The sequence below is a fragment of the Oncorhynchus gorbuscha genome, linkage group LG26, assembly GCF_021184085.1.
Source record: "Oncorhynchus gorbuscha isolate QuinsamMale2020 ecotype Even-year linkage group LG26, OgorEven_v1.0, whole genome shotgun sequence".
In the NCBI taxonomy this organism is placed as follows: Eukaryota; Metazoa; Chordata; class Actinopteri; order Salmoniformes; family Salmonidae; genus Oncorhynchus; species Oncorhynchus gorbuscha.
Genome location: NC_060198.1, coordinates 19,602,284 through 19,619,745, shown reverse-complemented (window position 1 = coordinate 19,619,745; position 17,462 = coordinate 19,602,284). Strand labels below are relative to the sequence as shown.

The 17,462-nt window shown below is 42.1% G+C and overlaps 1 protein-coding gene across 4 annotated transcripts in view; it reads right to left on the bottom strand.

Moving 5' to 3' along the window:
* Positions 1–17,462, bottom strand: part of si:ch211-126j24.1 (phosphofurin acidic cluster sorting protein 2) — a 103,266-nt gene that overhangs the window by 45,503 nt on the left and 40,301 nt on the right. For all 4 annotated transcript variants that reach the window (XM_046331794.1, XM_046331796.1, XM_046331795.1 and 1 more), the window contains exon 2: positions 8,145–8,232. In XM_046331794.1, the coding sequence (XP_046187750.1) occupies positions 8,145–8,232 (88 nt within the window). The remainder of the gene's footprint in view (positions 1–8,144; positions 8,233–17,462) is intronic.

Below are 17,462 nucleotides of genomic sequence, written 5' to 3'. Positions count from 1 at the left end.
TCACTGAAGAGAATGAAAATTAAGATGTGTAATTTCTGTTAATTTAATGAGATTGTGTTAGATTACATTTTTTCCCATGCATCTTTTTTAAATGTATTTATTTAAGTTAATTTTCTCTTCTCTTTATTTTTTACTGAAACCTATTTTAGAGAACACTCGTCTTTCATTTAACTTATTCTGTCGCAAGATGCACATAAATACAACAACAATACATCAAAAATGACAAAAACAGGGTCTCTTTCACAAAACATTTAGCTAGTATCTTAATATTGGTCATTTCACATCGATTATACATGCAAAAACGCTACATTATGCAATTTATGTGGTTACTCATGTTAATCGCTGAAATCTTTTAATATGCTGTAAGTTTACCTCTGCAATTTTACTTTGGAAGGGCCTGTAGAATTTGTACTTACCATTTACAGTTTTAATAGATAATGTTTTGTCGAACTGAAATACTGTTGTTACTGCATATCCTTTGATATCCTGCAATAACTGGCTATTGAGACAGTTTTTATGGGAATTCACTACAAAGCTTTCTTTATTGCTTGGCTGAGATATGGGGTTGCGCTACTGAAATCAATAGCGCAATAACCAATCAATAACCTGGCTACCCCACCCCGGACAACAGCACTGCACCCCCACAGCAACTAACCCAAGCCTTCCCCATTTCTCCTTCTCCCAAATCCAGTCAGCTGATATTCTGAAAGAGCTGCAAAATCTGGACCCCTACAAATCAGCTAGGCTAGACAATCTGGACCCTATCTTTCTAAAAATTATCTGCCAAAATTGTTGCCACCCCTATTACTAGCCTGTTCAACCACTCTTTCGTGTCGTCTGAGATTCCCAAAGATTGGAAAGCAGCTGCGGTCATCCCCCTCTTCAAAGGGGGGGACACTCTTGACCCAAACTGCTACAGACCGCAGCTGCCTTTCTAAGGTCTTCGAAAGCCAAGTCAACAAACAGATTACCGACCATTTCAAATCCCAACATACCTTCTCCGCTATGCAATCTGGTTTCAGAGCTGGTCATGGATGCACCTCAGCCATGCTCAAGATCCTAAACGATATCTTAACCGCCATCGATATGAAACAATACTGTGCAGCCGTATTCATTGACCTGGCCAAGGCTTTCGACTTTGTCAATCACCACATCCTCATCGGCAGACTCGATAGCCTTGGTTTCTCAAATTATTGACTAGCCTGGTTCACCAACTACTTCTTTGATAGAGTTCAGTGTGTCAAAACGCAGGGCCTGTTGTCCGGGCCTCTGGCAGTCTCTATGGAGGTGCCACAGGGTTAAATATTTGGGCCGACTCTCTTCTCTGTATACATCAATGATGTCGCTCTTGCTGCTGGTGAGTCTCGGATCCACCTCGACGCAGACGACATCATTCTGTATACTTCTGGCCCTTCTTTGGACACTGTGTTAACAACCCTCCAGGCGAGATTCAATTCCATGCAACTTTCATTCCGTGGCCTCCAATTGCTCTTAAATACAAGTAAAACTAAATGCATGCTCTTCAACCGATCGCATCCTGCACCTGCCCACCATCACTACTCTGGAAGGTTCTGACTTAGAATATGTGGACATATGGTTAGACTGTAAACTCTCCTTCCAGACTCACATCAAACATCTCTAATCCAAAGTTAAATTTAGAATTTATTAATCCTATTTTGCAAACAAAGCATCCTTCACTCATGCTGCCAAACATACCCTTGTAAAACTGACCATCTTACCGATCCTCGACTTTGGCGAGCGATGTCCTTTACAAAATAGCCTCCGATACCTTACTCAATAAATTGGATGCAGTCTATCACAGTGCCATCCGTTTTGTCACCAAAGCCCCATATACTACCCATTACTGCGACCTGTACGCTCTCGTTGGCAGGCCCTCGCTTCATACTTGTCGCAAAACCCACTGGCTCCAGATCATCTACAAGACCCTGCTAGGTAAAGTCCCCCCTTATCCCAGCTCGCTGGTCACCATAGCAGCACCCACCTGTAGCACGCGCTCCAGCAGGTATATCTCTCTGGTCACCCCCAAAACGAATTCTTCCTTTGGCCGCCTCTCCTTCCAGTTCTCTGCTGCCAATGACTGAACGAACTACAAAAATCTCTGAAATTGGTAACACTTATCTCCCTCACTAGCTTTAAGCACATGTACATGGGCTATGTACAGATTACTGCACCTGTACATAGCCCATATAATTTAGCCCAAACAACTATCTCTCCCCCTACTGTATTTATTTATTTATTTTGCTCCTTTGCACCCCATTATTTATATCTCTACCTTGCACATTTTTCCACTGCAAATCTACAATTCCAGTGTTTTACTTGCTATATTGTATTTACTTCGCCACCATTGCCTTTTTTGTTTGTTGCCTTTACCTCCCTTATCTCACCTCATTTGCTCACATTGTATATAGACTTATTTTTCTACTGTATGATTGACTGTATGTTTGTTTTACTCCATGTGTAACTCTGTTGTTGTATGTTGTCGAACCGCTTTGCTTTATCTTGGCCAGGTCACAATTGTAAATGAGAACTTGTTCTCAACTAGCCTACCTGGTTAAATAAAGGTGAAATAAATCAATAAAATAAATACTTTCAACATAAAAAGGATGCCCTCGCACATCTGAGCCATGTTATTGCAGGTGCAATACATTATTTGTAGCCTAGCTATAGTTGGCTAAATGAACTAATAGAGGCCAAGCCTTTGATTGCTGGCTTGATCAGAAGAAGGTGGTCAGGGAGATGGTTGATGAAGATGGAGTCTGGTGATGATCTTGTAGAGGGCTACTCTGGGAACCAAGCCCGAGTCGTGTAGCCACTGGACTTCTCCGTCACAATGTCTGACATCCACCTGCGTGGTTCCTCAGCAGCTCTGGGCACCAGAAAGCTCCCCACACACAGTTTAGAGTAGTAGCTAGACAGTCGCCCTCATTACGAGCTCTCTGCATCATTCCTCTACTGCATCTCCCCATTCCTCTCAAGCTTCAGGTGACTCTTCAATTGATGCATGCTTACACCTATGGTTAACTCGAGTTTACTCCAAATTAGTGATGCACCGATATTACGTTCCAATATTTCCTTGCCCCCCAAAAATGATACTGATAACTGAAATAAAAACATTTTGCGGCCTTTTAAGCATTCTAATACAGTTCAATAGTTAACACACACACACACGGACACAGCGGTCTAAGGCACTGCATCTCAGTGCAAGAGGCATCACCACAGTCCCTAGTTTGAATCCAGCCTGTAACACATTCAGTCGTGATTGGGAGTCCCATAGGGCGGCGTACAATTGGCCTAGTGTCGTCTGGGATTGGCCGTCATTGTAAATAACTTGTTGTTCTTAACTGACTTGCCTCGTTAAATAAAGGTTACACACACACACACACACACACACACACACACACACACACACACACACACACACACACACACACACACACACACACACACACACACACACACACACACACACACACGCACGCACACACACACACACACACCAAAAAGTTATTTTGTTGGCTTTTACGTATGTCACCATTACCAGTAAAACATGATCAAAACCTATTTCTTTCACTTATTTGCTGTGCTGTTTTGTTGTTCATTTGTTCAGTTGTTTCATTCTCAACCCGGATTTCATCATACAAGTCAAGCAGTGAAGTTTCAGCTCTTGTTTGTCTGTGGCCTCTCTTCCTCGGTGTACACTGTTTCCATCTTGTCCAGCTGTGTATGCAACATTTCACATTTCTTGTCTGCATCAAAGTGGCGGTCCTTGTACATGGCATCGGGCATAGTGGTGAAACAGTAAAGAGAATGCCACCAAATCGCTTGTTCACAGCCTGTGTCGCTAGTTTTGTTGAGCAGGCGTTTCAATGCCATGACAGAGGATATCACATCTGCTGCAGGCGCAGTTGATGAGCTTATTTTTTGAGTCAGTTGTTCGACTGGAGCAGACAATGTGGAGCTGATATCGCTGGTCTACATGTCAGTCGTGAAGCTAATTGCAGTGACGCCATTCACTGTGTAACTGCAGTAGGGCAACATCTGAATAATAGCGCACTTGGTAGTGTGTACTGGTGTTCGACCAGTCGGCAAAAGCCAACATCACCCACGACAGAGAACGGTTTATTGTCAGGGGCAATTCATTAAATTATCTTGCCGTTAACATCTTTGGGATATGGGGCGTTATTCTGACGTCCGGATGAAAAGTGTGCCCAAAGTAAACTGCCCTCTACTCAGGCCCAGAAGCTATGATATGCATATACTTGGTAGATTTGGATAGAAAACACTCTAAAGATTCTAATACTATTAAAATAATGCCTGAGTATAACAGAACTTATTTGGCAGGCGAAACCCCGAGAACAAACCATCCAGGACTTTTTTTGTTTTAGTTCACTGTGTTTTCAATTGGTTTTCTATGGGAATCTAGATTTCTGAGGCATCTGGTTGCAGTTCCTATGGCTTCCACTAGATGTCAACAATCTTTAGAACTTGGTTGATGTTTTTCTTTTGAGTAATGAGGAAGTAGCCCTTTCCTTTCTGTGTGTCGAGCCAAGTGGACTGTTTTGTTTGGGGTGGGCGGCCTGGAGCTCGCTCCACTTTCATTTTTAGCCGCAATTGAACACAGTTTATTTCATCTTAAATTTGATAGATTATTTAGATTAGTTTTAAAATACCTAAAGTTGGATTAGGAAAGTTGTTTGAAATGTTTGGACCAAGTTTACAGGTAACTTATTAGATCATTTGTAGTCATGTTGGGCGAATATAACGACGGAATTTATCGGAAAAAAAGGACCATTTGTGCTGTCCTTGTTACGACTTCTATAAATGGTGCGGTGGAGGAGTCAAACGCAGAGAGCATGTAATATCGTACGTGAATCTATTTATTCCAACGACAGCGGAGACATGGACATGCCAACACTAGGGCGTATGAAACCACCCATCCAAAATACACAGGACTAAAACTGTCTGGAAAATAATGAGATACCCAGCGGGCCTAGTGCCCTTAAAAAGCCTACAAACAACACTAACTCAAAACAGGTGTACCCAATTAAACCCAATAAACAGAAACAAATGGAAAGGGAATCGATGGCAGCTAATAGGCCGGCGACGACGACCGCCGAGCGCCGCCCGAACAGGAAGAGGCAACAGCTTCGGCGAGATTCGTGACAGTCCTCAGATAATCGCATGGTTTGCTTTCGCCGTAAAGCCTTTTTGAAATCTGACAATGTGGCTGGATTAACAAGAAGTGAAGCTTTACTTTGGTGTATTGCACTTGTGTTTTTATGAAAGTTAAATATTTCTAATAATTTAAATTTGAATTTGGCGCTCTGCCATTTCACCGGATGTTGTCAAATCGATCCCACTAACGGGATTTGATCCATAAGAAGTTTCATGGATTTCTCCTTTGAGTTGTCTCGTTGAAATGTTCTTACTCTTTAAAATGACTGCTCAACTTGTTGACCGCTCGTATCCACATAGCAGACATAGTGGGCTCGGTTAGGAATGCTGTGTAGCGCTACATTTTACGTGGTGTCATTATGTTATGTACCTACATTATATAGGTATGCACGTCAGCTTTGACATCGGTTTTGCACATCGGCCTTAAACTAGACATCAGGCCGATGTCGGCATTTTTAGCTAATATCGTCCGAATCTGATATGTTCACCGATATATCGTGCATCCCTAATCCAAATACGTTTTTCCAAATGCTACTCAGCTAACAACACTCCGCACTCCGCTGTAGTGAAAGAGCACTGGGTGGAGCTACAGACGATCCTTTCCGGTCCATATGCGAAGCCATAACTGTTGGTGAATTCAAGACAACAGGGAAATCTGAAAAAAACATGCTCCGAGTGGGAAAAATATTTTTTAACAGTCATCCAACTCAAATGAAACTCGGCATCCTACTAGAGCTGAAGATCACCAACATCACGATTTTTCCCAGTCTGAGCTCATTTTGTTTCCAAGTTCCCAGGTGCACTTGTGGCCGTGGCATACCACAGCATACTTTTTACTAAACAGTATGTGCTAAATAGTATATAGTACGATTAATATGTATGCAGTTTAAGTAAGTAGTAGGCAAGCCAGAATTCGGACACGGCTAATGACATGCAGAAAAAATAGGGGGAAAAGCTTAGTTTTTTCTATCACGGTCAGTTAGCGCTTCACTAACTCTCCATACTGACTGTTAAGTTCACGTGGGAGGCTAGCTTCACATCCAAATTAATTGACTGTAAATGCAACAGGCTAATTGCTAACAAGACAACAGCAGCAGTCAGCATCTAACGTCTAATGAGCAGTCGCACACAGCTGTACTAAAATGGACCAGCAGACAGCTATCAGTGATGAAGCATCACAATACATTCAGTCTTTCGAGATGAACGGGAGAAGGAAAGTTTGTGAGGAAAATAAAACTCTGTATAAATAAATCTGTATTCGGACATGCATTCCTCTCATGGTGACTAAGCAAACTAAAAAGATGTGCTAGCTACTTCAAGAAATTAATGTAAATTGATACTAGAGCAGGAAGAAAAGACATGTGGCTTCCAAGAGTAGCCCCATGGGTCCTGACAACTAAGAGAGTAGGTAGGTGTCGGCTTCAGACACGTCTGAAACCAAAGCTATTGGCTTGCTCAATGACAATAAAATTAACTAATTTCGGAAGGCGTTCAAAAAACTGAAAGGTCCAAAAACAAGTATGTATTATCGGGTTTTAACATACGGAACAAAACCGCCACAATCTTCTGAGTTCAGTTGATAGAGATACAGAGTGACCAAGAACAAACATTTTTCACACTCTTTTTCCTCCTGTCAATGGGGAATAAAGAGCAGTCGAGGCCCGTCTTAACTCCTGCGTACGCCGTAACTTTTGGTTCTTTTGTGTTGCTGCCCAACATGCTGTCATCAGAGGTGGCCATTTAAGTCCCTTTTCTGACAAGTAGAGCCAGGCGCTAGCTAGCCATCACAATCAACACAGGAAGAAAGGAGTAGACCTGAATGGTGTTCTCAGAAATTTGCTGAAGTACAGAGTTACTTGAGGACAGAGCAGCGGTGGGCAATATTGACGGACACTTCAGGGTCTGATAGGGAACAGCCACCTAAGGTTTTCAGGTCAGGTTTTCTACCACCTGATGAACTGTAACTGTCATGCTGACAAGCTTAAAATCTCTTGAGGTGTGTCTTCCTTCACAACACCAGTGACCATGTCAAAAATGTTCAGACCTGTTTGGGCCCCTCTTAGATTAAAGTGCAATTTATTTATGTATTGACAAATCAATCCCACCAATGTAGTAAATGTCAGATCTCTGTGTGTATCTGAAAGGTAAACTTGCCATGTACAGTATATAGAATTATTGCACAGATTTTTGATAATCTACCTCTCAACACTCATGAAGTGCATAGTGCAGATGACCAGTGAATACCACCAGTAATTAGAGAGAACAGAAAGAACACAGTTCAACCACACAATGCTCTTTCTCTCAGACTGCACAGTACCCTGAGCAATATGCGAGCCCTGGGCAGTACCGCGGGCCAAAGCGACTACTTTAGAATTCAGAGTGCCCCAAGTAACGGTCGGACATAACTGTAATATATTTCATTTTCTCTCTGTTCCTATCGAACAAGCTGTCACCTTGGTAACCGCTTGGGCAGTCCTCAGACCATTGAGCTTAGTGGAAGGAGAGATTCTGGGGAGGTTGTCAGGTGTGAAAGGAAAAGTATATAGCTAAGTCGCACTTCTGCCAAGATGCATGAAATAAAGGATGTAGAAAAGATATGCAATGGCTTTAGAAATAGCTTGTAAGGAGGACCACAGAGAAGTGAAAAATATTTCAGATGTTGACCATGAGCTTTTGTTGGCCATTAGCTTTTGTTAGTTATTTCCATATTTGAGTAAATTGACTATTAGGATTAACCTTGATATAGTCCTTTGATTTTGTGTTGTTTATTTCAGAAAATATTATCAGTCAATTGATGCAAGCAGTTGTTACCAAACCATCCCATTACACAAGACTTCAATGGTCAACAGCAATCCAAGTTCCTGTGTTTTTAGAGACACTCCATTTGATACTAAAACAATCCGAAGCACATCACTTAAATCGTCATAATCTTCTTAACCTGGACTCACCTGTATTTTGACAGCTATCACCACAGAGCTAAGCTCTCGGTCCAATTCTTTGAGGACAATCAGCTTCTTGAGGGTCAGGCTGCACAATCTGTGGTCAACAGGGGAGACAGGGAAGGGATTTAGTTTAGTTTTGTTCATTTAGATCAGTGGTTCCCAAACTGTTTATAGTCCCGTACCCCTTCAAATGTTCAACCTCCACCTCTAGCACCAGGATCAGCGCACTCTCAAATGTTGTTTTTTGCCATCATTGAAAGCCTGCCACACACACACACACACACACACACACACACACACACACACACACACACACACACACACACACACACACACACACACACACACACACACACACACACACACACACACACACACACACACTTATTAAACATAAGAATGAGTGTGAGTTTTTGTCACAACCCGGCTCGTGGGAAGTGACAAAGAGATCTTATAGGACCAGGGCACAAATAATTATAATCAATAATTTTGCTCTTTATTTTGACATCCCACATATTAAACCTTATTTGTTCATTAAAAATTGTGATTAACTCACCACAGGTTAATGAGAAGGGTGTGCTTGAAAGGATGTGGACAAATCTGCAATGTTGGGTTGTATTGGAGAGAGTCTCAGTCTTAAATCATTTCCCACACAGTCTGTGCATGTATTTAGTATTCATGCTAGTGAGGGCCGAGAATCCACTCTCACATAGGTACGTGGTTGCAATGGGCATCAGTGTCTTAACAGCGCAATTTTCCAAGGTAGGATACTCTGAGCGCAGCCCAATCCAGAAATCTGTCAGTGGCTTCTGATTAAATTACATTTTCACAGAACCACTTGTTGCAATTTTGATGAGTCCCTCTTGTTCAGATATCGGTAAGTGGTCTAGAGGCAGGGCATGAAAAGGATAACGCATCCAGTTGTTTGTGTCATCCATTTCGGGAATGTACCTGCATAATTGCACACCCAACTCACTCAGGTGATTTGCTAAATCACATTTGACATCAGCTTGAGTTCATTTGCATACAAAAAAACATACAATGACGGAAAGACCTGTGTGTTGTCCTTGTTAATTCGGACAGTGAAGTGACCGATTAATCGTGACCGATTAATCGGAATGGCCGGTATTTTGGGGCACCGATTATTATTTTTTTAGATATATATATATATACATACAGTGGGGGGAAAATATATATACAGTGGGGCAAAAAAGTATTTAGTCAGCCACCAATTGTGCAAGTTCTCCCACTTAAAAAGTTGAGAGAATTTTCATCATAGGTACACTTCAACTATGACAGACAAAATGAGGGAAAAAAATTCCAGAAAATGACATTGTAGGATTTTTAATGATTTTATTTGCAAATGTTGGTGGAAAATAAGTATTTGGTCACCTACAAACAAGCAAGATTTCTGGCTCTCACAGACCTGTGACTTCTTCTTTAAGAGGCTCCTCTGTACTCCACTCGTTACCTGTATTAATGGCACCTGTTTGAACGTGTTATCAGTATAAAAGACACCTGTCCACAACCTCAAACAGTCACATTCCAAACTCCACTATGGCCAAGACCAAGAGCTGTCAAAGGACACCAGAAACAAAATTGTAGACCTGCACCAGGCTGGGAAGACTGAATCTGAATGACCTGCAGAGAGCTGGGACCAAAGTAACAAAGCCTACCATCAGCAAGGGCATTGAAGATTAAACGTGGCTGGGTCTTTCAGCATGACAATGATCCCAAACACACCACCCGGGCAACAAAGGAGTGGCTTCGTAAGAAGCATTTCAAGGTCCTGGAGTGGCCTAGCCAGTCTCCAGATCTCAACCCCATAGAAAATCTTTGGAGGGAGTTGAAAGTCTGTGTTGCCCAGCAACGGCCCCAAAACATCACTGCTCTAGAGGAGATCTGCATGGAGGAATGGGCCAAAATACCAGCAACAATGTGTGAAAACTTTGTGAAGACTTCCAGAAAACGTTTGACCTCTGTCATTGCCAATAAAGGGTATATAACAAAGTATTGAGATAAACTTTTGTTATAGACCAAATACTTATTTTCCACCATAATTTGCAAATAAATTCATTAAAAATCCTACAATGTGATTTTCTGGATTTTTTTTTCTCTTTTTGTGTCTGTCATAGTTGAAGTGTACAGGCCTCTCTCATCTTTTTAAGTGGGAGAACTTGCACAATTGGTGGCTGACTAAATACTTTTTTTGTCCCACTGTGTGATATATATAATATATATATATATACACACACACCTTTATTTAACTAGGCAAGTCAGTTAAGAACACATTCTTATTTTCAATGACGGCCTAGGACCGGTGGGTTAACTGCCTCATTCAGGGGCAGAACGACCGATTTTCACCGTGTCAGCTCGGGGGATCCAATCTTGCAACCTTACAGTTAACTAGTCCAACGCAATAACGACCTTCCTCTCTCTCGTTGCACTCCACAAGGAGACTGCCTGTTACGCAAATGCAGTAAGTCAAGGTAAGTTGCTAGCTAGCATTAAACTGATCTTATAAAAAACAATCAATCATAATCACTAGTTAACTACAGATGGTTGATGATATTACTAGATATTATCTAGCGTGTCCTGCGTTGCATATAATCTGAGTGAGCATACAAGCATACAAGTATCTAAGTAACTGACTGAGCGGTGGTAGGCAGAAGCAGGCGTGTAAACATGAATTCAAACAGCACTTCCGTGCGTTTTGCTAGCAGCTCTTCGTTGTGCGTCAAGCAGTGTGCGGTTTATGACTTCAAGCCTATCAACTCCCGAGAGGAGGCTGGTGTAACCAAAGTGAAATGACTAGCTAGTTAGCGCGCACTAATAGCGTTTCAAACGTCACTCGCTCGGAGCCTTCTAGTAGTTGTTCCCCTTGCTCTGCATGGGTAATGCTGCTTCGATGGTGGCTGTTTTCATTGTGTTGCTGGTTCGAGCCCAGGTAGGGGTGAGGAGAGGGACGGAAGCTATACTGTTACACTGGCAATACTAAAGTGCCTATAAGAACATCTAATAGTCAAAGGTTAATGAAATACAAATGGTATAGAGGGAAATAGTCCTATAATTCCTATAATAACTACAACCTAAAACTTCTTACCTGGGAATATTGAAGACTCATGTTAAAAGGACCACAAGCTTTCATATGTTCTCATGTTCTGAGCAAGGAACTGAAACGTTAGCTTTCTTACATAGCACATATTGCACTTTTACTTTCTTCTCCAACACTTTGTTTTTGCATTATTTAAACCAAATTGAACATGTTTCATTATTTACTTGAGGCTAAATTGATTTTATTGATGTATTATATTAAGTTAAAATAAGTGTTCATTCAGTATTGTTGTAATTGTCATTATTGCAAATAAATAAATAAAAATCGTCCGATTAATCGGTATCGGCGTTGAAAAATCCAAATCAGTCGACCTCCACATTATTTCACTTATAACTCACTGTATCACAATTTCAGTGGGTCAGAAGTTTACATACACTAAATTGGCTGACTTGAAACAGCTTGGAAAATGTCAGAAAATTATCTCATGGCTTTAGAAGCTTCTGAGAGGCTAATTGACATAATTTGAGGCAATTGGAGGTGTACTTGTGGATGTATTTCAAGGCCTACCTTCAAACTCAGTGCCTCTTTGCTTGACATCATGGGAAAATCTAGAGAAATCAGCAAAGATCTCAGAAAAAAATTTGTGGACCTCCACAAGTCTGGTTCATCCTTGGGAGCAATTTCCAAATGCCTGTAGGTACCATGTTCATCTGTACAAACAATAGGATGCAAGTATGAACACCATGGGACCAAGCAGCCGTCATACAGCTCAGGAAGGAGACACGTTCTGTCTCCTAGAGATGAACGTACTTTGGTGCAAAAAGTGCAAATCAATCCCAGAACAACAGCAAATGACCTTGTGAAGATACTGGAGGAAAGGTATCTATATCCACAGTAAAAACGAGCCCTATATCGACATAACCTGAAAGGCCACCAGGCAATGAAGAAGCCACTGTTCCAAAACCGCCAGATAAAAGCCAGAAAACGGTTTGCAAATGGACAATGACCCCTGTAAATGGGGACAAAGATTGTATGTTTTGGAGAAATGTCCTCTGGTCTGATGAAACAAAAATAGAACTGTTTGGCCATAATGACCATCGTTATGTTTGGAGGAAAAAGGGAGAGGCTTGCAAGCCAAAGAACACCATCCCAACAGTGAACCATGGGGGGTGGCAGTATCATGTTCTGGGAATGCTTTGCTGCAGGAGGGACTGGTGCACTTCACAAAATAGATGGCATCATGAGGAAAATGATGTGGATATATTGAAGCAACATCTCAAGACATCAGTCAGGAAGTTAAATCTTGGTCGCAAATGAGTCTTCCAAATGGACAATGACCCCAAGCATACTTCCAAAGTTGTGGCAAAATGGCTTAAAGACAACAAAGTCAAGGTATCGGAGTGGCCACCACTCCATTATTAAAAATGTGTGGGCAGAACTGAAAAAGCGTGTGTGAGCAAGGAGGCTTACAAACCTGACTCAGTTACACCAGCTCTGTCAGGAGGAATGGGCCAAAATTCACCCAACTTATTGTGGGAAGCTTGTGGAAGGCTACCCAAACGTTTGACCCAAGTTAAACAATTTAAAGGAAAAGCTACCAAATACTAATTGAGTGTATAAACTTCTGACCCACTGGGTATATGATGAAAGAAACAAAGCTGAAATAAATTATCTACTATTATTCTGACATTTCACATTCTTAAAATAAAGTGGTGATCCTATCTGACCTAAGACAGGGAATTTTTACTATGATTAAATATCAGGAATTGTGAAAAACTGACTTTAAATGTATTTGGCTAAGGTGTATGTAAACTTCCGACTTCAACTGTATGTGAGAGTGGATTCTCGGTCCTCAGTAGCTTAAATACAGGCACAGACTGTGTGGAAAATGATTCAAAACTGAGACTCTCTCCAATATAACCCAACATTGCAGAGTTGTGTGCATCCTTTCAAGCACACCCTTCTCATTAATCTGTGGTGAGTTATTCACAATTTTCCATGAACAAATAAGGTTTTAATATGGTGAAATAAAGAGCAAAATTATGGATTATAATTATTTGTGCCCTGGTCCTATAAGAGCTCTTTGTCACTTCCCACGAGGCGGGTTGTAACAAACTCACACTCATGTGTAATAAATGTATAGTGTGTGTGTTGCAGGCTTACAATGATAGCAAAAAAAAACATTTGAGAGTGCACTGACCCTGGTACTAGAGGGGCAGCTGTAGGTTGAATGTTTAAAGAACCACTGATTTGAAAACCATGCTCTAGAGGACAGAATTTGGGGGGGGAAAAGTCAAAAATTAAACTAATAAAAAACCTGCAAAGGACTGATTTCTCCCAGTAAAAAAAAGAAAGGTTTTCGATCTCATAATCCCACTTTTTTAATAGAAAAACAACAACATTGGATGTTCTAAGTCCACAACGACGCTTAAACCGCATCAGTGGACCCCCAAAAAACAGAGAAATTTGATTTGTTTGGTGTAGTTACCATTTAAATCACGTGCGCACCAGCCAGACTGTTTCTGTCGCCATAGGAGGTGTGTGAGTTTCAAGTTTGGGGGAAGATGCATTTTCACCATAAAAATGCACCTTGATAATAAAGCATTCCATGTATCGTCATGTAAGATAGCCTACTATTCCGAATGTGATGAGTAGATTGGATAGTCATCATTTAGCCTTATAATATAACTCAATCACTGTTCCCAAAAAGTACTGTTCAATGCATGGCTGAGCGCGTAGTGACGTAAAGTTGGCCTACAGTAGGCTATATCAAATACGTTTCTTGGCCTTTTCTAAACATTTTATGCAATTCTACTTCACTTTATATGACTCGAGACATTAGCGGAATCTTTTTTAATATGACAAAAATGACAGGGTAGCCTACCCTGCTGACACTGACAAAAATATCAATAAAAATGACGTTGTCTGATCCATATAATCACCCTATGAAAAAGGGAGAAAAAAATGCCTACAATATGACATCGATTTAACCTGGAGGACGAAATGATTGTCCAAAAACGAACTTTCAACGGGCACAACAATGATAAAGAGTGAATATGCTCTCCACTGGTGCCAATAAAATAGGCAACACTGTTCAAACAATTATTCTCAACAAGTTGAGAATTTTGATAACTATAAAACACCAGATTAGTCTTTTCATTGTCTTCTCTTCACAGCAATAGAACTTACAGTTCTCTGCTGCCAATGACAGAAACTAACTTCAAAAATAACTGAAGCTGGAGACTCATATCTCCCTCACTCACTTTAAGCACCAGCTGTCAAAGCCGCTCACAGATCAAATCAAATCAAATTTATTTATATAGCCCTTCATACATCAGCTGATATCTCAAAGTGCTGTACAGAAACCCAGCCTAAAACCCCAAACAGCAAACAATGCAGGTGTAAAAGCACGGTGGCTAGGAAAAACTCCCTAGAAAGGCCAAAACCTAGGAAGAAACCTAGAGAGGAACCGGGCTATGTGGGGTGGCCAGTCCTCTTCTGGCTGTGCCGGGTAGAGATTATAACAGAACATGACCAAGATGTTCAAATGTTCATAAATGACCAGCATGGTCAAATAATAATAAGGCAGAACAGTTGAAACTGGAGCAGCAGCACAGTCAGGTGGACTGGGGACAGCAAGGAGCCATCATGTCAGGTAGTCCTGGGGCACGGTCCTAGGGCTCAGGTCCTCCGAGAGAGAGAGAGAAAGAGAGAATTAGAGAGAGCATATGTGGGGTGGCCAGTCCTCTTCTGGCTGTGCCGGGTGGAGATTATAACAGAACGTGGCCAAGATGTTCAAATGTTCATAAATGACCAGCATGGTTGAATAATAGTAAGGCAGAACAGTTGAAACTGGAGCAGGAGCATGGCCAGGTGGACTGGGGACAGCAAGGAGTCCTCATGTCAGGTAGTCCTGGGACATGGTCCTAGGGCCCAGGCCAGTTGAAACTGGAGCAGCAGCATGGCCAGGTGGACGGGGGACAGCAAGGAGTCATCATGTCAGGTAGTCCTGGGGCATGGTCCTAGGGCTCAGGTCCTCCGAGAGAGAGAAAGAAAGAGAGAAGGAGAGAATTAAAGAACGCACACTTAGATTCACACAGGACACCTGAATAGGACAGGAGAAGTACTCCAGATAAACAAACTGACCCTAGCCCCCCGACACAAACTACTGCAGCATAAATACTGGAGGCTGAGACAGGAGGGGTCAGGAGACACTGTGGCCCCATCCGAGGACACCCCCGGACAGGGCCAAACAGGAAGGATATAACCCCACCCACTTTGCCAAAGCACAGCCCCCACACCACTAGAGGGAAATCTTCAACCACCAACTTACCATCCTGAGACAAGGCCGAGTATAGCCCACAAAGATCTCCGACACGGTACAACCCAAGGGGGGGGGGGACCCAGACAGGCCGACCACAACAGTGAATCAACCCACCCAGGTGACGCACCCCCCCAGGGACGGCACGAGAGAGCCCCAGCAAGCCAGTGACTCAGCCCCCGTAACAGGGTTAGAGACAGAGAATCCCAGTGGAAAGAGGGGAACCGGCCAGGCAGAGACAGCAAGGGCGTTTCGTTGCTCCAGAGCCTTTCCGTTCACCTTCCCACTCCTGGGCCAGACTACACTCAATCATATGACCCACTGAAGAGATGAGTCTTCAGTAAAGACTTAAAGGTTGAGACCGAGTTTGCGTCTCTGACATGGGTAGGCAGACCGTTCCATAAAAATGGAGCTCTATAGGAGAAAGCCCTGCCTCCAGCTGTTTGCTTAGAAATTCTAGGGACAATTAGGAGGCCTGCGTCTTGTGACCGTAGCGTACGTGTAGGTATGTACGGCAGGACCAAATCAGAGAGGTAGGTAGGAGCAAGCCCATGTAATGCTTTGTAGGTTAGCAGTAAAACCTTGAAATCAGCCCTTGCTTTGACAGGAAGCCAGTGTAGAGAGGCTAGCACTGGAGTAATATGATCAAATTTTTTGGTTCTAGTCAGGATTCTAGCAGCCGTATTTAGCACTAACTGAAGTTTATTTAGTGCTTTATCCGGGTAGCCGGAAAATAGAGCATTGCAGTAGTCTAACCTAGAAGTGACAAAAGCATGGATTCATTTTTCTGCATCATTTTTGGACAGAAAGTTTTTGATTTTTGCAATGTTACGTAGATGGAAAAAAGCTGTCCTCGAAATGGTCTTGATATGTTCTTCAAAAGAGAGATCAGGGTCCAGAGTAACGCCGAGGTCCTTCACAGTTTTATTTGAGACGACTGTACAACCATTAAGATTAATTGTCAGATTCAACAGAAGATCTCTTTGTTTCTTGGGACCTAGAACAAGCATCTCTGTTTTGTCCGAGTTTAATAGTAGAAAGTTTGCAGCTTCCTTATGTTTGAAACACATGCTTCTAGCGAGGGCAATTTTGGGGCTTCACCATGTTTCATTGAAATGTACAGCTGTGTGTCATCCGCATAGCAGTGAAAGTTTACATTATGTTTTCGAATAACATCCCCAAGAGGTAAAATATATAGTGAAAACAATAGTGGTCCTAAAACAGAACCTTGAGGAACACCGAAATGTACAGTTGATTTGTCAGAGGACAAACCATTCACAGAGACAAACTGATATCTTTCCGACAGATAAGACCTAAACCAGGCCAGAACATGTCCGTGTAGACCAATTTGGGTTTCCAATCTCTCCAAAAGAATGTGGTGATCGATGGTATCAAAAGCAGCACTAAGGTCTAGGAGCACGAGGACAGATGCAGAGCCTCGGTCCGATGCCATCAAAATGTCATTTACCACCTTCACAAGTGCCGTCTCAGTGCTATGATGGGGTCTAAAACCAGACTGAAGCATTTCGTATACATTGTTTGTCTTCAGGAAGGCAGTGAGTTGCTGCGCAACAGCCTTCTCTAAAATCTTTGAGAGGAATGGAAGATTCGATATAGGCCGATAGTTTTTTATATTTTCTGGGTCAAGGTTTGGCTTTTTCAAGAGAGGCTTTATTACTGCCACTTTTAGTGAGTTTGGTACACATCCAGTGGATAGAGAGCCGTTTATTATGTTCAACATAGGAGGGCCAAGCACAGGAAGCTTCTCTTTCAGTAGTTTAGTTGGAATAGGGTCCAGTATACAGCTTGAAGGTTTAGAGGCCATGATTATTTTCATCATTGTGTCAAGAGATATAGTACTAAAACACTTGAGCGTCTCTCTTGATCCTAGGTCCTGGCAGAGTTCTGCAGACTCAGGACAACTGAGGTTTGGAGGAATACGCAGGTT